Raw genomic sequence first — 21,524 nt, 5'->3', positions numbered from 1 at the left:
CAGTATCAGCGTCAAACTTGCTGGGTCAACCTCATCTTCTGTCCCAGAATCCTCGCGGCTAGGAGTGGGAGAGTGGCCTCGGCTAGCCCTATAGGGGCTAACGTTAGCCCCTTCTGTTAGCTGCACATTGCCATCTTCCACGTTTTCAAACGTTAACTTCTTAGCTATTTTGTTCTTTCTGGACATCATTTAAACCCCTTTTTCCTCTTTATGTGCACTTAGATAGTATATTAATTTACTTGGGGCAGTTTTAATAAGTTTCAGTCGAGAGCTCTCGTACTAGGTGTCCATCCCCACGAGCGCCGGAACCGGAAGCCTTGAATAAAATGTTTAATTGGTTCATTTAAAAAAAACAAAATGTCAATTGATCTGACCTCAGAGTATTTAGTTTACAGTTTAAACTTTGTAGTCCAGCAGACAGAATCTTCACTCCTGAATCCTGCACATTTTTGATACTCAGGTCCAGCTCTGTCAGAGTAGAGGACTGAGAGCTGAGCATTGAGGACACAGCTTCACAGTTTTCCGCTAGAAGTTCACAGACGTTGAGTCTGAAAATGAAAACATGAACAAAGACTGGTGTTAAAGTGTAATCAGGGTGCAATAACTAATCTTATATTTTAAGAATCCTTGTTGTTTTATGCTGAGCAGATGTGGTACGAAACAACAGTAAATTGATCAAGTTTACCTCTACTGTTTAAATTGCTGGATTTATTTTCTCAGTTAAAAACAAAACAAACAAACAAAAGAAAAAAGAATACAAATCGGTCAGACCTCAGAATATTCAGTTTGGCGTGTGGACTCTCCACTGCAGCAGACAGAAGCTTTACTGCTGAAGCCTTCAGGCTGTCGGTACTCAAGTCCAGCTCTCTCAGACTACAGGACTGGGAGCTGACCATTGACAACAAATCTGTACAGACTTTCTCTGACAGGTTACAGCTGCTCAGCCTGAAAAAAATTACAAGAACAACAAGACAATAATATTTATTATCAAATAAAATCTCTTTATATGTTGAATCTAAGTAATCAAATGTGTACAAATGAGTACACTACAATGCACAATTAAATAAAAAATGTTCAAGAATTTAAGTGTAACAGAAGAAAAATATTTCAAATTAAACACAATTATTCCAATGTATGTAAATGGAAACCAGTGAAGAGCAGGTTGATTTAGTGACAGTAGTTCAGTGTCTGCTGGCACAGGCCTGTGAGTACTGCAGTATTACACTTACTACAGTACTGCTGGTCACTTTATTAATTCTAATATGTGTGATTACTGTAAATGTAGTTATAAATAATGTATCACATCCTGGACTCTCATTTCATTTTCTGTCTAAAAGCTGCTTTGGCTCATTCCCCTTTAAAGCCCCGCTCTCCCTAAAGGCCAACTTTATTTTGATTGGATGATTTCATAAAGCACGCTGAAGGGCAGTAGCCAGTTATCATGAGCTCCATCTCCTCAACCTTCTGGTTTAGAAATTATAAGAAACTGTATACCTCATAAAAACCCGTCTTGATCCATGCTCAATCATCCAGGTTAGTAAATCCCAAAAGTTGATTCTGTTCATCTGGACGTAGCGCTTTCAGTGGGAGAAACATTTCGTCACTCATCCAGGTGACTTCGTCAGTCTCAGCTGACTTCTGGTTTCCAACCCTATAAAAAGTACATTTGCATAATGACTGAAACCAGCCCACTGAAGGAACAATAAGGCTGGGAGGTCAGTTCCTTGACCATTAGGTTTGAGTCATTATGCAGATGTACTCTTTATAAGATTGGGGAAAGCTGCAGTCAGCTGAGCCTGAAGAAGTCATCTTGATGAGTGACAAAATGTTTCTCCCGCTGAGAGCGCTACGTCCAGATGAACAGAATCAAACTTTGGGGGCTCATAAAATCATGATTAGAAATCTTCTCAGATGTATTTTTACATTTTAGATCCACAGCAACAAAGTTCACAGCAGGATGTCTCTGTTCAGTAATTATTATGCCCATTACCTGCAAACTGTGAGGTACGCAGGTAATGTCAGGTAAACACTAGCTGTCTGAAACTGTTCCTGTTAAATGTGTGTATAAAGGAAATAAGCTGAAATACAGAGACTGGGTGGATCTGTGCTTTGACTTTGACACCAAAAATTTCTTCCTGTTAAAAGGGAGTTTTTCCTTCCCACTGTCGCCAAAGTGTTTGCTCATAGGGGGTCATATGAATGTTGGGTTTTTCTCTGTATCTATTACTGTATGATCTACTGTACAATATAAAGCGCATTGAGGTGACTGTTGTGATTTGGCGCTATATAAATAAAATTGAATTGAATTGAATTACATCCCATTTCAGGTACCTAGAACCTGAACCTTCTCTGGAAACCTGGGACGCTGGCGGGTTTCTCTTGCTTACCTATCTGCTCATCCTCTTTCTTTCTGCTCGCATGATGATTTCCTGGTTGAGTTTGTAAAGACTTTTGCTCAGGACCTTCTCACTGTGCGGCAACAGTGCTAACCACCGTCCGCTGTATGTTTTTCAGTCATTAAATCAAACCATGAAAGATCAGCTTGCTTCTCGTGATGAACCTGTCTGTTTTCGATTCCACACCAGGGTCTGCCCACTGGAAAGTTCAGGGATAAGGGTGGAGGATACTCACACAAACATAAAAACCCAGATTGCAACTCCAACTCTCTGTTCTAGTTAACCAGACCTTTCAGGCTCTTGTTCAATTAGAACCTCATGGAGTCTGAGTTAGCGAGACAGTTAAACATCCCTCTATGCCCCCTTAATCCGCCCATTCCCACTAAGTCATTAAATAACCGAGTGTCCCCTCACATAACTCAGCGCACAGAGCCTGTCACCCCTGGCAATCACAAGAAAACACTTACCTTTTTTGCTTTTCATGCACCTCACAAACCACTCATACTCGGGTTTCCTTGGCTAGAATTACATAACCCCCACTTAGACTGGTCAGGTCAGAGGGTAATCAGTTAGAGTCTGTTCTGTCATTCAAATTGCCTTGTTTCTGCCCGTCCACCGGAACCTGTGGAACCATCAACCAACACTGAGACTGTTTTAGATCTCTCCTCTGTCCCCACCAAATGTCATGATCTTCAGGAAGTATTTAGCAAAAGTAAAGCGCTTTCACTGCCACCTCACAAACCACAGGACAGCACCATAGAACTACTCTCTGGCTCCACCCGGCCTTCTAGCTGGCTGTATAACCTGCTTAGACCTGAGTGTGCGGCTATGGAAAAGTACATTAAGGAATCCCTCGGTGCAGGCATAATCCAACGATTGTCATCTCAAGTTGGAACTTCTTTTTTGTGGGGAAAAAGGATGGCTCTCTCTGGCCATGCATTTACTTCAGGGGCCTCAGTGATATTACCATCAAGAATAAGTACCTATTACCTCATTAGCTCTGCTTTCAGGCCATTTCACAGTGCCACTGGGTTTACAAAACCCCACATCCGCAACGCTTACCACTTTTTCCAGATCAATCAGGGAGACAAGTGGAAGACTGTTTTAAACATGCCATTGGGGGACTACGAGTATTTGGTCATGCCGCCTGGGTTAACTAATGCTCCCGCAATGTTTCAAGATTAGTTAACGATGTCCTCCGGGACTTCCTTGACAGGTTCGTATTGGTGTATCTGAATGATATCCTCATTTTTCCCAAAACCTGTGAGGAACATCAGTCTCATGTCCATGCTATTTTTCCAACGTTTGCTGGAGAATAAACCTTATGTCAAAGCAAAAAAGTGTGAATTCCATTCCTCATCAATAACTTTTTTCAGTTACATTTTGGCACGGGGGCAGGTGAAGACGGATCTGGCAAATGTGAAAGCTTTCACAGAGTGGCCTACCCCTTGTACCCATTGTAGATTCAAGAAGCATCTCCAATGGGTTTTGGGAATAGCAAATTTTTATAGACTGTTCATTTTCAACTATAGTCAGGTAGCTGCACCACTCAAGTCTCAGCATGCATCTGGTCCCCCAAAGCTGAAACTGCATTCACCAAACTTAAGTATCTGTTCACCACGGCACCTTTTTGGTTCACCCTGATCACAGTTATCATTGCAAAGGTGGACACATCAGAAATTGGAGAAGGGAGAGGTAAATGATGCCAAGTGAAAGAGAATGCTTTGGGGGGGGGTCATGCTGCTGTCATGGTCTGTGTGAGCGGCGGTGGTTTCCCACTAGACTCTGGTTTCTGCCTTTGGGTGAAGCCTGGTCAGCCTGTCCATTGTCCACACCTGACAGTAATCTACTAGGCTGAATATAACATCAGCACTCCCAATAACTCTGCTAACCTCCTAATCCTCGGATCATCTACTCACCCTTGCAGTTCAGTCACGTTTTCCTGGATGCTGGTCTTCTTGATTCACTCACAGCCACATTAATGCCTTTCGTCTCTTAGACTTACTGGACCACTTTGCCTGGATTCAAAGCTAACAAGTACTCACCCAGACCTCACCACCTGCCTTCCCCAAGTTGCTTTCCGACTGCTGACAAGTAAATGGTAAATGGACTGATTCTTATATAGCATTTTTCTACTCTCCCGGAGTACTCAAAGCGCTCTATACAACATGCCACATCCACCCAATCACACCCATTCTCACAAACACTTTATCTGAACTTAGTGCTTTCTAAGTACATTCACGCACATTCATACTCTGATGGATGCATCGGAGAGCAAGTTGGGGTTAGTATCTTGCCCAAGGATACTTGACATGCAGACTGGAGGAGCCAGGGATCGAACCACCAACCTTCCGATCAGTAGGTCAGATCAGACCAGCTTTACCTCCTGAGCTACAGAAACCCCAAATAAGACATTGAAGATAACCTCGTTCACTTACTGTAACCTCCACCAGTGATCTTTCTGATGCTGCTCTACCTCTGTTACAGTGACTCAGATTACCATCAACCAAGACCCATTTCCGGAAACCTACCACAGAGCCCACTTCATGCTCACAGCTTCAAGTGCTTGACTTCCGCCATAGTTCACAGTTCATGTTAAAAAATTCCAAGTGTCAAGTTCCTGTGTGTAAATAAAGCCTTCACGTCTAGTAATATTCAGTTCCTTCACCTTTGTCTGTATTTTGGGTTCACCATGTTGTTCTGGCCACACCGAGGTAACAGATTTATATTTGAAAAACAGAGAGACATGGGGGATTGCAATAAAGATGAGACACAAACCAGACCTTAAAATAAGAACATCTGAAAACGATGTAGGTGCAGTCTGGTAGCTCAAGTATTTGCTTTAAAAAACAGAGCTAGACTCCTGGTTGTTGGATACAAGTGAACAACTTGAGGATAATAAACCTGTCAGAGGGGCTGAAGGATCAGAGCTCATGTTCTTATAGGCTGGATCTGGATTGTGCTTTGATTCGAGTTGAAGACAAAAATATTTCAGAAATGCTGACATGTCCTGCTGGAGAGAAATATTTAAAGTATCATGACTATTTTAGTGACTATTTTTTAATTTTTCTAAAGTGGTAGTGTTCTTTGAACTGAGCACCTCTGATTTATTTCCCATGATTTTAAGAATGAAGCGATGAGTTTATGTTTACTTACAGAGCTTTGTTGGAGGCTTTGACCACTGGCAACAGCCTCAGAAGAGCCTCCTCTGAAGCAGAGTATTTCTTCAGGTCAAACACATCCAGATCTTCTTCTGATGACAGTAAGATGAAGACCAGAGCTGACCACTGAGCAGGAGACAGTTCATCTGTGGAGAGACGTCCTGATCTCAGGGACTGTTGGATCTCCTCCACTAGAGAACGATCATTCAGTTCATTCAGACAGTGGAACAGATTGATGCTTTTCTCTGCAGACAGATTCTCACTGAGCTTCTTCTTGATATACTCGACTGTTTCCTGATTGGTTTGTGAGCAACTTCCTGTCTGTGTCAGCAGACCTCGTAGGAGAGTCTGATTGGTCTGCAGTGAAAGACCCAGGAGGAAGCGGAGGAACAAGTCCAGGTGTCCATTTGGACTCTCTAAGGCCTTGTCCACAGCATTCTGGTAGAAGTGTTTCTCTGCAGATTCTCCTGTTTCAGACTTCTTGGAGGTTGTCTGTTGTTCTTCCAGCAGATTGAGTCCAGAGTTGATGAAGGTCAGATGGACATGAAGAGCAGCCAGAAACTCCTGAACACTGAGATGGATGAAGCAGAACACCTTGTCCTGGTACAGTCCACTTTCCTCTTTAAAGATCTGTGTGAACACTCCTGAGTACACTGAGGCTGCTCTGATATCGATGCCACACTCTGTCAGGTCTGATTCATAGAAGATCAGGTTTCCTTTCTGCAGCTGATCAAAAGCCAGTTTTCCCAGAGACTCCATCATCTTCCTGCTCTCTGGACTCCAGTGTGGATCTGTCTCAGCTCCTCCATCATACTTGACCTTCTTCACTTTGGCCTGAACCACCAGGAAGTGGATGTACATCTCAGTCAGGGTCTTGGGCAGCTGTCCTCCCTCTCTGGTTTCCAGCACATCCTCCAGAACTGTAGCAGTGATCCAGCAGAAGACTGGGATGTGACACATGATGTGGAGGCTTCGTGATGTCTTGATGTGGGAGATGATCCTGCTGGCCTGCTCCTCATCTCTGAATCTCTTCCTGAAGTACTCCTCCTTCTGTGGGTCAGTGAACCCTCTGACCTCTGTCACCATGCCAACACAGTCAGGAGGGATCTGATTGGCTGCTGCAGGTCGTGTGGTTATCCAGAGGCGAGCAGAGGGAAGCAGTTTCCCCCTGATGAGGTTTATCAGCAGCACATCCACTGAGGTGGACTTTCTAGGGTCAGTTAGGATTGTAGTTTTGTGGAAGTCCAGAGGAAGTCGACACTCATCCAGACCATCAAAGATGAACACAACCTGGAAGTCTTCAAAGCTGCAGATTCCTGCTTCTTTGGTTTCAGTAAAGAAGTGATGAACAAGTCCCACCAAGCTGAACTTTTCCTCTTTCAGCACATTCAGCTCTCTGAAAGTGAATGGAAATATGAACTGGATGTCCTGGTTGGCTTTGTCTTCAGCCCAGTCCAGGCTGTATTTCTGTGTTAAGACTGTTTTCCCAATGCCAGCCACTCCCTTTGTCAGCACTGTTCTGATTGGTTCATCTCTTCCAGGTGAGGCTTTAAAGATGTCTTCTTGTCTGATGGTTGTTTCTGGTCTGTCTGGTTTCCTGGATGCTGTTTCAATCTGTCTGACCTCATGTTCATCATTGACCTCTGCAGTCCCTCCCTCTGTGATGTAGAGCTCTGTGTAGATCTGATTCAGGAGGGTTGGGTTTCCTGCTTTAGCGATGCCCTCAAACACACACTGGAACTTCTTCTTCAGGGTGGATTTAAGGTTACGATGACAAACTGGAGCTTGAAGCTCTGAATGAGAAGAAAAATAAACACTCAATTCCAAAAAGAACTAATCTTTAAAACATGTTGCTCCATCTTCCATCTCTGGAAAATGTTCATTTATCCAGCAGCTTAACTCACGTCATCCTTTAAAATACTCACACTTATCACCCTAGGGACCGTTTTCTGCCACGCCCGAAAAAGTGCTATAAAAAATTTATATATTAATATTTTTTTCCACTTTAAATTAGCCAATCTTTTAGACCTACTTCTCCTTGAAATATTCATGTCAAGTTTTAATTACATTTCGCGGATTTTAACCCTTTATATCCCGGTTTCGTCACATGAGCGCACTGCTTTTTTTGCCCCAAAAACATAAAACATAAAATATTTTCCAAAAAAACCATTTGAAGTAATATTTTATTGTTATTATAATTAGGCCTTTAGATGGACTAAAGATTGGCACGAACATTAATTTCGATCCGGTTTTAATTTTTTTTCCAGAAGCCAAAAATGTCCCCAGGCGGCGCTGCTGCTCCTGCTCCCCGGGGAGGAGTGCCTCTGCCGCGGGTGTGTTTCGCGCAGCGCCGGAGCATATGGTTCGGTTCCCGTGTCTGCAGCACACACTTCCGCTACCACGTGAAAACAAATACGTCATTTCCTGTTGATTAAAAAAAAAAAAAAAAAAAAAAATCAAACGAACCTAAGGGCAGAAAATGGTCCGGAACGAGCAGCGGGCCAAGCTGCTGCTGTACGCGGGAAATTAGTCTGCCTTTTCCGGGTATCTGTCTCGAGCAGGCCGCTGGAGAACATGTGTATGTTCCAGCAGGCGTCACATGTGGAGCAAGGGCGCCACCCGGTGGACAAATAAAAAAATTACAACTCTAAGGCCAGTACTGCAAGCGGAAGCGGAAACATAACCGAAGACGATCGATTTGACCGTAATTTTTTTGCCGTGAAAAATAGCGTTTATAATGGGTTTCAATGGGGCACAAAACGGTCCCTAGGGTGTTGAGTGTGAGTATTTTTGCTGCTAAGCCGTGTTAGGCTGATGTAAGAAAATCAGACTGAAAATTTGAAGATTTTACAAAAACGAAACCGGCTGGCAAGTTTGGCTATGCTACACCCAACACAGCGGAAATGGCGTTCATACGAATGAAAAAAGTGGCACAAAAAGAGCCCAGTATGACGTGAGGGTTAAATCTTTAGATAAATCCTCTTACTGCTCTGCAGACGGTCAGCCAGCTCCTCCTGCTTCATTCTCCTCAGGAAGTCCACTGTGATCTTCACAAACGCCTCTCTGCTGCTGCTCCTCTGACTCTCTAAGCATTCTGGGTAATCTGGACTCAGAACCTTCTGGATCTTCTTCAGCTCGTTCTTCACAAAAGTGATGATGTTGTCCTCCAGCAGCTGGAACAGAATATTTATGAATGAGCCAATCAGACTGAAATCATGGAGCCAAACATCAGATCCATGTTGGACACACTGACGATCCACTGGTCTACAAAGAGCAGCATGGAGATGACTGTGAACAGAACAGATGTAACAGTAGTTGTTGTACATGTACAGACCATAAATATGGAGTCCAGCTGTGTTTGATGCTGCTGGGCAGACTGACCACTGGGAACCTCTGAGCTCTGCTGGTCCACTCTGTGGAGGAACCATGAAGGATTAGATCAACACAGGATAAAGATCCAGGAGTTTCTGCTCAAATAACTTCATCTGAATCAAGTCTGTCAAGTTTTAAACTCTCAGATTGTGAACATATCAGTAATTTTCAGTCTGTTTTCATGGACGTCCTTTCAGTGGTGATGTCAGGGATGATTTTGAAGAAGCTCATCAAACTGAACCATCAGCAGATCACTGCTCCAAAACCAGAACATGATCCGAGTCTCCCTCCACCACCAGAACACCAGCTTTACTAACGTGGTAGATCAGTGTAGTACAGATCAATAACTGATGAGTCATTTGATCAAAATCACTGAGTGCTTCACGTCTGACCCTCTGATGCTTCTGTAGACATTTTGCATATTTAATGAATGTCTGACAGTTTTACATTCATTCTATGAACACAGTGGAAATGTTGTGTTATAGTCTCCATGTTGTTTCCAGCATCATAAATTCTTAAGTTCAGAAAATTAGATTCTTTCTTCACAGCTGAAAAACAACAACATTTATTCTCTATTGAAATCTGCATCGTCCACTCCAAAGGTCACAATCTGAAGGTAACATCTGGTTTTGTTCCCTGTGGTTAACTCTGAGCATCAGTATGGTGGGATTTATCCACTACATCCACACCACTGTGGTTCAGTGTTGTCCTGATGGAGTAACAGCAGCCAGTATGATCCAGGCTTTAGCTGCTGGGTCTCTGTGTGACCTCTCAGACTGTTTAACAGATCAGACACAAAGAGAATCAGAGCAGCTCTGTTCTTTAAAGACAAACATGAACCCACTCAGGTCACACTTTCCCCACAGATATGAGCATCACTGTCCTCAAACAGCAAATGACCAAGTCGAACATTTGGATCTTTTCTCTTTCATTGTTTTCTTTTTAATGAATCTTTGTAACAATCTGAGGATGTTTCAGGTCATATTTATCCAGGAAACACAAACATGTAAAGGAGTCATCACAGCTCTCTGACCTCGTTGCTCCAGGTTCACCACTGAAGAGTGGATTTGGATCTTTGGACCGGTCACTCCTCACAGACGGACAGCTGGACCCTGCAGACTGTGACCTCTGACCTCTGCAGACACAAACATGATTGAAGCAGCTGTGATCACACAGACTGCAGATAATGCAGCTGTTTCCTGTCAGTAACATCCTCTTAGATTAGAGTTCAGCTTTTTACAGGAAAACTGGACAAAACTGATTTTTGTTACAAACTCATTTTCATTTCCTCTCAGCTCACAAACACAGTCAGACAATCAACCAGAGTCAACACTGATTATAATGTCAGTGCAGAATTATTTCTGTTACTCAGTGAGTTCAGCTCTCTGACCTCGTTGCTCCAGGTTCACCACTGAAGGCTGGATTTTGACCTTTGGACCAGTCACTCCTCACAGACGGACAGCTGGACCCTGCAGACTCTGCTCTGTCCTCCTCTTCCTCCATCATCATCTTCAGTCAGTCTGAGAGGTAAACCACAAACACTCAGTGAGTTCACATTAACAGGAGGAACTGAGTTACAGTCGCTGACCTCTGACCTGTCATGTGACCATGAAACCAGGTCAATATGTCTGTAGGTTCAGTCATCCAGGTCATGTGATCTAAGGAGCTTGGAGAGAAAAGAGACGTCTTTAAGTTTCTGGAAGACGTTTCATCTGAGAAGCTTCTTCAGCTCTAAAACCAAACGGTGGAGAGTCCCAGATATTTAAACCTGAGAGGGAAAGAAAGCATGTCGCTGACCCACCACTGATGTTATTTCAAGGAGGAAACTGAGAGCCTTTGCACCAGGAGCACAAACATCAGCTCCAGCAATGATCCACTGATGTGTTTTTATTCCATGTATGAATGTTGTTATTGACAGAGATGACGTTTGTGTGTCAGTGATGCAGTGACTGTTGTTGTTACCTGTACAGGCTGGTTAGACTCTATGAAACAGATCATACAGATCTCTGCATGTTAGAAGAGACTATTAAAGGTCATGAATGAGACAAAGGCAGGGAGGCGTCCTTTACAGCTAAACAGCAGAGTGAGAGAACAGCCAGCACCTCTACATTTATCACATTATACAGCACATGTATGATACTGACAGGGATGAGAAGAATTTAGTGATTCTGATCCCATCATTGATATTACTTATTGATTCTCAGTAGCTCTGCTCTGACAGTCACCACCATCACTGAGCAGCATATCAAAGACATTTGTGCACATTAACTGCATGTTGTGGCTCAAATGTTTGTGCATGTTGGAGGCATTTCCTCTTTGTTGTGATCAGTGTTGGTCATTACTCAAAACAGTCATTATTACACATATTACACAGAACACTTTGATTAAAAGTAATGGAGTACGTTACTTCATTACTCCTCATAACATTACTTTGATGTTACTGTGTGAAATGAACAAATGAGCATGTAACAACATAAAGCTGAGGTACAGCCCCACACACCAACACAGATCCTGATGAGGTCACGTGATGTTTCTCTGAGTGTTTATGAACACAAATCAAAGATGAAACAGCACAAAGACACTTCAAAGTGATTCTACTGTAGAAACATGAACAGGTAGAAACCTGCAGCCTGACTGCTCATCACTTTGTTACCTGTTCAAGTTCAGCAGCAGCAGCTCACTTTATCACGGTGCTGGTCTGGGGTCAGTGTTTACTCAGCTTTAACCTCACTCTGGGTTCTTGGCTAGCTTAGCGTTAGCTTAGCTTAGTGTTAGCATGCTGTGTGCTAGCTTAGCGTCAGAGCTCTGCAGGTGTCTCGTGTGTAAATATTAATCACAGTGACAGTAAAGGAGGTAAAGGGCTGTGACGTCATCACGTACGCTGCGTCCTCTGTGGGCTCTGAGTGAACTCAAAGTACAAACTACAAGTACACAAACACGAACGTAGCTCAGAGTGGCGGACACACTCGGCCTCGTTGGTCCAGCTGTGAGTCCGTTACCGTGAACTATGGAGCGGCAGATTTGTGCTGAACTAAGCTGCACACAGCTGATGTTAGCCAGGAAACATTACACACTGACTTTAATGGAGAGACCGGAAATACAAACACACACAGTTTGTTGTGTGAAGAAATCAAACACGAGCTGAACAAACAGTAAAGTTCCTAAAGACAAACTGTTAAAGGAGGAAACAAAGCAAACTTACAGTTTCTTCACACACCAACAACAAGCTCCACTCCACGAAGTTCAGGAAGTGAAAGAAAACTTTGAGCAGGAAGGAAACACCCAAAGAGACGTTTGAGGACAATCAGGAGCATTGGAACACTGTGCTGCGTTCAGGTGCACCTCGGAAACTCCAAACCTCTGGCAGGCTGTGATTTATTTCTGCTGGTTTTCCTGTTTGAAGCACAAACATCCGTCATCACTTTGTTGTTCTTCTTCCTGCAGCGTTTAAATATTTCAGCACTGAACTGATGTTTCTTCAAAGCTCATTTCAACCTGTTGAAGTCATGAATGAAAGTGCAGACTGAGAGTGGATCACATGATGTTTGAGGTGTGTCATGTGACATGTTCAGTATTGTCACACATGTCTAGATTGTCCCTGATATCATAACTGCTCAAACACTGATGATTATATTTGAAGAATTATTCCTGATGGCAGCAAAGTTTGAATGGAGCTCTCTGTCTGTGCTGATTTGTCGCCCTCTGGAGGTCAAAGCACAAACTGCATGATGTCACTGTAACCACCACAGTGACAGGAAGTGTTTTTATGACTGAAACACTGAAATGATGCTAACGGCTGTCGTTAGGCTCACTGACAGCAGTGCTGATGTGTTCATGTCAAACACTAGCTCAGGTCAGACTCCTTCATCCTTCTCCAGCGTGAGGCCGCCCTCAGACCCACAGGAGCTCTGACCTTTGACCTCCTGACCCTAACCATTTTAGTCTTGTTGCATCTTTAAATGCAAATCCTGTGAAATGGTCAGGGGCGGCTCTAGAGAAATTTTCTTAGGGTGACAAAATCAAAGCCTTTTCCCCCCAAACACATATGCAGGTGGTTACATGTGGTTAAAATGATTCAAATGCAGTAAGTATGCACGTTTTTCATATAAATATAGTCTATAACTTAATTATTGTCTGTACCCACATGATTACACACTTTAGTTACATGAAACATGTGAGTTTTGATGTTATGTACTGTACAGCCTGTATATTAAATACATATGTAGCCCAATAAGTATAAACTCCAGAAAGCTACACAACATGGGGCGCTTCATTTACAAACACAAGTCTAACTTAAGTTTCACTGTTTTTGTTAGAAAACTGTCACATTGTTGCAGCTTAAATGACACAAAATGTCAGAAATCTGCACTGTCATGAACAAACATGTAAACCTCATTTTTCATGATTTGTTGGATTCACCCTCTGAGGTCTGAAACACAACCGGACATTTCAAATTCAAATTCAAATTCAAATTCAAATTTTATTTGTCACGTACACAGTCATACACAGTACGATATGTAGTGAAATGCTTGGACAACTACTCGTGACCTAAAGAAAACAAAAAAGGAAAAGGTTATGAATAAGATAGGAAATAAATATGAAAAATTAAAAAGGGTAAATTTAACTAGGAAGGAATAAAATATAAATTAAGGTTAAAAATGAAATAACTGTACAACACAAATTAGAATGAAGGGTAAATTTAACTGGGAAGAATAAGATAAAATATATAAATTAAAGTTGAAAATAAAATAACTGTACAACAAAATACACAATATAGAACTATATAAGAATGTATGAAGAAATATAAATATAAATAAATATATACACAATAACAGCAGCTGTACAAGTATTAACCGGAAATGAAGAATATAGTGACCAGTGTTGTGCAAAACCAAAGTCCAGAATGTCCAGTGTGTGTGTAAGAACCATATGTGTGGGTCAGTACTGTGTGGTGATGTGATTGAGAGACCGTATCGCCTGCAGGAAGAAGCTCCTCCTCAGTCTCTCTGTGTTGGTCTTCAGGGAGCGGAATCGCTTTCCTGACCTCAGCAGAGAGAACAGTCTGTTGTTGGGATGGCTGAGGTCCTTCACGATCTTCCTGGCCTTGGTCCAGCACCGCCTGCTGTAGATTGAGTGCAGGTCAGGGAGCTCGGAGCGGATGGTGCGCTCAGCTGACCGCACAACCCTCTGTAGAGCTCGTCTGTCCTGCATGGTGCTGTTCCCGAACCAGGTTAAGATGTTTCCCGCCAGGATGCTCTCTATGGTGCACGAGTAAAAGTTCCTGAGCACCTTGGAGGGCAGCTGGAAGTCTCTCAAGCGTCTGAGGTGGTAGAGACGCTGTCGGGCCTTTTTCACCACGGTGTTGATGTGACAGGACCATGACAGGTCCTGCGTGATGTGAACTCCGAGGTATTTGAAGCTGTCCACTCTCTCCACTGGGCACTCGTTGATGACGGGGGTCTGGTAGTTCCTCTCCTGCTTAGTGCTGAAGTCCACTATCAGCTCCTTTGTCTTACTGACGTTTAGAAGGAGGTTGTTCCTCTGGCACCAGTTCTCCAGATTCCTAATCTCCTTCAGGTAGGCCGTCTCGTTGTTATCAGAGATCAGGCCCACCACGACGGTGTCGTCAGCAAACTTGATGATGGTGGTGGAGCTGGTAGTGGCCACACAGTCATATGTGTACAAAGAGTACAGCAGGGGGCTCAGAACACACCCCTGGGGGGCTCCAGTGCTGAGAGTTTGTGACTCCTTTGAGTTTACGTTTGTATTTCACCCTCAGATTGTTTCATTTTATTTTTTCCTCCTCTTGCTTTGTTTGGTATCTTTTCAGCTCAACTGAATTTAGTTGTTTTTTCACTGACATACTGCATTAGTATTACTATTACTATTAATGTAACTATTACTGATCTGAAATCACACAAAGAACCTAAAATCCTAGCAGTATTTTTTACTGTAAAAAAACCACAGACGTGTTGGGTAAATGTTTATAACTTGAAATGCAAATATAAATTGTACATTTTGTAAACAGATACAACTATTTATCTAAAAATGCAGCCAATACACCTGCTGTTTTTTCATTTTCTACAACCATTTAAAATAGCACTCACCTTCCTTCATTTCCACAGTGTAACATCCACCCACCTGTGTAAAATCCAAAATTCCCATGGTGCTGTTCAAAATGTGCTCTGGCACAATCATAAGCATCACTTGCTGCTGAAAACAAGAAGAAAGCCGTCCTGCTATGGGCTGAACCATTTGTTAATGTGGAGGGGGGGGCACTATGGAATATATCCAGTTCTAGCATTTATATTCACTGCTGACTGTAACTACGCTCAAACTGTTAAACTTATTTTAATAAACAACACTGTCATATGCAAAACTGGGGTGGCACTTGGGGTGGCAAGGGATCATTTTAGGGTGGCACTTGCCACCCCATGCCACCCTTCTAGATCCGCCCCTGCTGATGAAGCCAACAGGTTCGCTTCATTTGCAAAAAGCAGATATGAGTTTCTGAGGCCACAGTCTTCTGTGGCAGAAGGGGAATCAGGGGAAGCCCTGGAGGAGTCCACCACCCACCAGAAACAGGTCTGAGCTCTCACTGAGTGGTAAAGGGGCTACACAGCCCACATGAGGCTGAGGGATGCAGCCTTCTGTCAGACTGTCACTAACACAGAGAAACACCCGTGTACACTCATACTCATGGGCACATACACCAATCAGCCTCGACCCTTTCTTCCTTTGCATTTGTGGTTTGGTGCCATAAATGCACAACATAGAAGAGCCACCTCGACGGGACAACACTCAGCGGTTCATCTGTCTCTCTTCCACAGCATGTCTTTATCCTGTCTTCCTTCTCTCACCCAAACCAATCACAGCAGATGGCCCCGCCCCTCCCTGAGCCTGGTTCTGCCGGAGGTTTCTTCCTTTTAAAAGGGAGTTTTTCCTTCCCACTGTCGCCAAAGTGCTGCTCATAGGGGGTCATATGATTGTTGGGTTTTTCTCTGTATCTATAATTGTGCGATCTACTGTACAATATAAAGCGCCTTGAGGCGACTGCTGTTGTGATTTATATAAATAAAATTGAATTGAATTAAGAAGCTCAGAAACAAAAGTGTCTGGACTTTTTTAAGTTTCTTGAAGACATTTCATCTGAGAAGCTTCTTCAGTTTTACACTGTGTGCACAATTATTATGCCAGAACTATTTTTGAGGATTAATGTCATTATGGACCAAGGACAGTACTCTGGGTCTCCTGCAGAACAACTCGAGCTGTGATACCTGAATGAAGAGCCTCTGCTGCTTTAAAGAAGGAGGCTCGAGGCAGAGGTGAGGTGCAGACCAACCAGCTTTTATTCAGCAACTTTAACAGAAGGATCAGAAAAATAAAACTATACAGCACAGTGATGCTGACTGAAGCCACAGCATTAAACTAAACAAGCATCTGATCATCTTTAACAACATCTAATAAATAATGACAACTATTTAATCCTGTATTTCCTACAATAAAGCCTGTTCAGATATTTGTTGCTGATGGAAATGTAAAAGGCTCCCAGGAACCAAAGGACAAAAACAGAGGCAACAGTCACAGCTGCAAAGGATCCCCTAACACATAAACTGGTTCGAAGATATTTTCTAGCTCTGCAGAGGAGCTTGATTGCACGGACAGTAAAAAGTGGATTCAATAACAGCAGCGAGCGCTGAGTGATATAACGGTGCTGCGAGCAGCAGTGCAAAGGCTCACACAGAGACAGCAGCTACACTGTGTGTGGATGTGATCCACAGTCACAGCTGTGGGTTTCAGTCAGTGTGTCTCTAACTTCATGGTCACATTTCAAAGCTTATTGGAGCCAGAAGATGTCCAAGTAAAAGATTTATTGCTGTACTCGTCTACCAGGATAACAGGAGGTTCATAAAGCTGTGTAATACTTCAGCTTTCCATCATGGAGTAGTAGTTGTGTCCCTTTGTGTTTATTAGTGTGTTCACACGTCTACTTTAACTTCACTCTGTAATGAAAGGATTCAAATCCCTGATAAATACATACATGCTGACTCTGAGTCTCAGTGAAGGAGGAAAGGATGGATGAAGGCAGCCTAGTGTGGGTCATGTGTGTCCAGCAGTCATCCAGGGCCTGGATCCATCTGTAACAGGAAGACAAAGTCCAGCCTGTAATCATCCTATCAGGCACAGCGTTTCCATCCAGCATCCTGACGACGCTAACAACCCGTCAAACGTCTCCTCTGGTCCACAGAAGTCACACTTCCTGTGTCATGTTTACCTTTTTAAGTGTGCTATTCAAGCCTGTGTGACCAACTCTGACTCTCCAGATTCCATCCTGGTCTCTGCTGCAGCTTCTTCTACACGACTGTTTTCTGTATAATAATATCTGCCTTTCCCGTCTCTGTCCCAGTGTGCCTGCCACTCGTCCTTCATCTTTACCTTCATTATACTCTTCACCTCACTTTCACTGTATTTTATAGTCAAACCTGCACGACTTCTTCTTGCTGCACCTTTTTAAACTTATCGTCCTGTTCATTGCATCAACACCGATATTCACAGGGAGCCATAAGAAATCCACTTCTATCCCTCTGTGTTTGATTCTATACAGTAAATGAAGTATATCAAAAACAATATGTTGCCTAGAGTCTGAAGACATATCACCTGTGCTCACTAGCACGCTGCTAGAGTCCCAGCAAACCACATACCTCCATATTAGTGCGTCCTCCACCCAGTTCAAGCCAGTAACATCACTACCAGCTCCCAGTATAAACTGCCACATCATCTGTAATTCTTTTACTCATCACCAAACTTATTTGTGGGAGAACAAATGCAGCAGCCGTTCTTTTATCTGACAGTGTTGACGCATCAGTAAATATCCTCACATGACCTGAGGACTTTCCCACTATATGAACCTGCTTTTAGTCGCCCCTCCTCCCTCGCCACAAGCTTCCTTTACAACATAACTTATAAAAAACAACTTTATTGACAATCAGCAATAACAATTACAGACAGTCTAGAAGAAGAATCACATGATCAAGGAGCAGAAGTTTATGGTTTTAATAGCTTTTACATTTTGGGAAAGTTTTAAAAACATTGTTTGGTTTTCTTTCTAAAGCGTTGAAAGGACGGCTTTGCATCAGAACAGTAAGATCAGCAAATGAATCCATTAAAGTTCTTTTGCCTTGTTTGCAAAAGAAGCCAAACAACATTTGTGTTACAAAGAGAGACTTCAGAACAGATCAAAGATCACAAACATCAGGCACTGATGGAAACAGCCAAACACAGAAACAGAGGCACCAGCAGGTGAAGGAGGCCTGTTGTAGAAATGACTCTGAGTGCTCAGGTAGAAACGCATGAAGAACCAGTGCGTCTAATATTTGGAAACCAGTCTGTGTTTGAGCGTCCTGGATGAAACACAGATCATGTTGCAGAGCGAGGACGTCGTCTTTCCTCCCGAGTGTGTAACTACAGGACGTGTGCAGAAGGTTTAATCGTCCTCCTGACAGTTACTGATGAACGAGTCCTTCAGGGAGGCTCCAGGATCACTGTGGCTTTTACCAGCTGCTGCTAAACTGAGAGGTGTTGCTGCTTCATGTGTGAAGATGTTTGCATGGCTTTAACAGTGCAGACGTTCCTCATGTGCACCCATTTCATATGTTTTATTGTGATGTTTAGTAACATCTGCTTCCCTCCTTCAGGCAGACGATAAAGTGAGCTCAGCCTTAAACATGTGGAGAGAACGTTTGACCGACAGTCCTGGGACGACTGCAGAACAATGGTTTGTTTTTAATGATAAAGTTTCATAATGGAAATAAATGCTGAGCCTGTTTCATGATGTTGGCCCTGCAGCATCAGGCAGGATTAATACTGTAACAAACGTGTGTCACAGTTATAATGACTTTAAATGAAGACTTGGGTTGGATGGAGATGTCAGCTGGATTTGTGCTGACTGTCACTTTAAATGTTTTCAGTTCAGCTTCTAAATCTACTTTTGTATAATGTTTGCTGAGTTTTGCACTTCATGACGCTTTTAAGAAGAGCCAATAAATCCTGACTTTACACCAAAATAAAGGTTTAATGTGTTTAGTGTGACAGTGGAGGAGAGCGCACATAATAAGAGTCATTAACAGAATGGTGACAATTATAATCTGTCTCATTTTAGGAGCAGCTCACAGGCACAACAGACTACAGAGCAATCAAAGCACCAGTTAAACGTCCATGTGACCGGCTTACAGCCAATGAACAATCAGTCCCCACTGTCCCCACCAACATCACTGTACTGGAAAGACTGTGCTGCCATGGTCAGAGATGAACTGGTACTAAAATGTAAGGCAGCTGATGTGTGTGGCCTTAGCAGCACAAATGCATCACGGCTGCAACGCTGCAGTGTGTTTAAACATTTGGACATTTCTGTGGCTTCAAACCAGCAGCTGCTCTGTACTCCGTCGTGTTTGTGTGTCTGTCAAAGTGATTGTTGTCTTTAAAAAGCCTTTTGTGTTTGAGTTTTGTGAGCAGTGCCGAGCTTCTCTGTAGTCTAAGCCGAGTCGATATATTTGATTCCATGTTTGGTGTGATTTTCAAAGTCAGCAGCAGCAAACGCTGAACAAGCAAAGTTTGGGCCCATCAGAGACAGCAGTGGATCTGCTGACCTGTAGGTGTTGGAGGTGTTTGTGTGCAGCTGTGGGTCAGTCAGCTTTATTTCACTTATCCATGACAGAGCACTGTTAGCTGTGAGTTAGCATCCACTGAGCTGTTTCATCTACTCTGTCACTGCCAGCAAGCAGAGCCCAGGGTTGGCTTCAGAAGCTGGACGTGGCCTTGCTCAAGGGCACTTTAGCAGCATGTTCCCAGCAGTAACAGAGGGATTCAAACTGGTGACCCTGGAGTAGGAATCACCCAGAAAAGTCACCTTATGCCAGAAGTTTTAGTGAGACGGGAACAACATTACAGCTCTGATGTCATTGACCTGTGCAGTGAGGACATATTGAACTGTGAGGACACAGCTTATAGGTTCAACACTGACCCTGGGTCAGCATGTGCAGGTGACATGGTGTTGGTGTCACCACTACAGACAGCTCAGGTTCAACTGGTTCTTCTTTGATTTGCTTCTATAGCACAAAGGTTGACACCAGTCTGGTCCAGTTAGCATCTGAATCCATAAACGTGTGAGCTCGTCCCACCAGAGGACGTCAGCATCATGGGGATAATGTCTACAGCAGGAAAACACAGGGACAGTTGGGTTTGCTGCACATCTGGAACACACAGTTAGCTCAGATATGTTCATGTCGCTAACACCAATACAGTGACTGAGTGCTCTATAGCAGCTAATGCTAACAACTGTAACACTGCTGTTTGTCATGGTTTTCAGACCAAATGATAACAAAACGTTGGGAAAAGTGAAATATTGGAACATGAAATAATAAATTATTACATTTAAACAACAATAATACAGCTAAATTTCCCCTGTTGGCTCATAAGCTGCTCACCTGGATGCTACATCAGTGCAGTCCTCTCTGAACATTAGATAATCAACACAAACACACTTATTGTTGAGAGGCTGACTTCACTAAACTGACAGAAACTCTTAAGAAGCTCCTCAAATGATGACTTTGGAGTTTTGTGTTACTGTCAGTGTATAAAAGCTAGAAAAGGAAGAAAAGCAGGAGAAATGATCAAAGTGCTGCTGTGTGCAGGAAGAACTACAACATGTTAGTGAGAAACACAAACAGGGTGTGAAACACACTCCAGAGGAAACGCTGTGTGCAGGCTGTCTGTGACTTCCTGTGTCTCTGCCACAGACTGGGACAGACACCAGTGAAACCAGTCACTGTGGTCATGTGCTTGTAGCCAGCAGCCTGTGATGTGAGGCTGCTTGAGTCAGTCGTCTGCTTCCACCATGTAAACCTTGGTGTCTCCTACATGCACAGATGTTTCCTGCAGACTGTGCTCCTCCAGCTGTCACACAGATGTTGAATCAGCAACATCTGCTGTCACGTCCTCCCTGGTCCCACAGATAACAGGCTGCATACAAGAGGCTCACCTCTGCTACCTGCTGCTCCACTCCCCATCGCTGTTTTGGCCACGCCTCCCGTTGGTCAGCAGGTAAAGGTGAAGCCTGGGACATGGAAGCCTTTACAGCAGAGCTTCATGGGCCTGTCCAGCAGCAGGCTGAGGAGAGAAAGGTGACAGAGTTCGCTGTTACAAACAGTTTCTCAGCTTTGATCTAAAAGAGCTTCTTTCCTGTTAAAGCAGCTGAGAGTGAGCACATGTTCTCCCCCTGAGGTTCTCATGACAGAGGAAGAACTCACAGCTGAGGAGGACCAGGATCTCCATCCACTCACAGTCCCTGCAAACAAAACCACCATTTGAACTTTAACATTTGTTGTCAGTTCTTGTGTCACTCAGCACATCTCAGCTGTTCCTCTGAGTTGCTTCTGAAAGTCTTCCTGTGATTGGCTGTTCACAGACACATGACTACATGAATCAGCTCCACATGTTCTCAGCAGCAACATCTGGGCAGCTGTGACAGGTTAAAGACAACATGTTTCTAAGTGCAATTAGAACAAGAAGCCAGTAAAGACGCGTCTGTGATGCAAAG

General features: G+C 43.4%; 1 protein-coding gene across 1 annotated transcript in view; it reads right to left on the bottom strand.

The window, feature by feature from the left end:
- The window catches only part of LOC309702163 (uncharacterized protein), an 854,297-nt gene that overhangs the window by 566,586 nt on the left and 266,187 nt on the right, over positions 1 to 21,524 (bottom strand). Inside the window, exon 8 of the mRNA XM_082526612.1 lies at positions 9,963 to 10,064. Within this exon, the coding sequence (XP_082382738.1) occupies positions 9,963 to 10,064 (102 nt within the window). The remainder of the gene's footprint in view (positions 1 to 9,962; positions 10,065 to 21,524) is intronic.

The sequence above is a fragment of the Aulonocara stuartgranti genome (genome assembly GCF_965226115.1).
Source record: "Aulonocara stuartgranti genome assembly, chromosome: 3".
Lineage (NCBI taxonomy): Eukaryota > Metazoa > Chordata > Actinopteri > Cichliformes > Cichlidae > Aulonocara > Aulonocara stuartgranti.
Note: the sequence above shows the minus strand (reverse complement) of the source record. Positions and strands in the feature narration are given on the sequence as shown.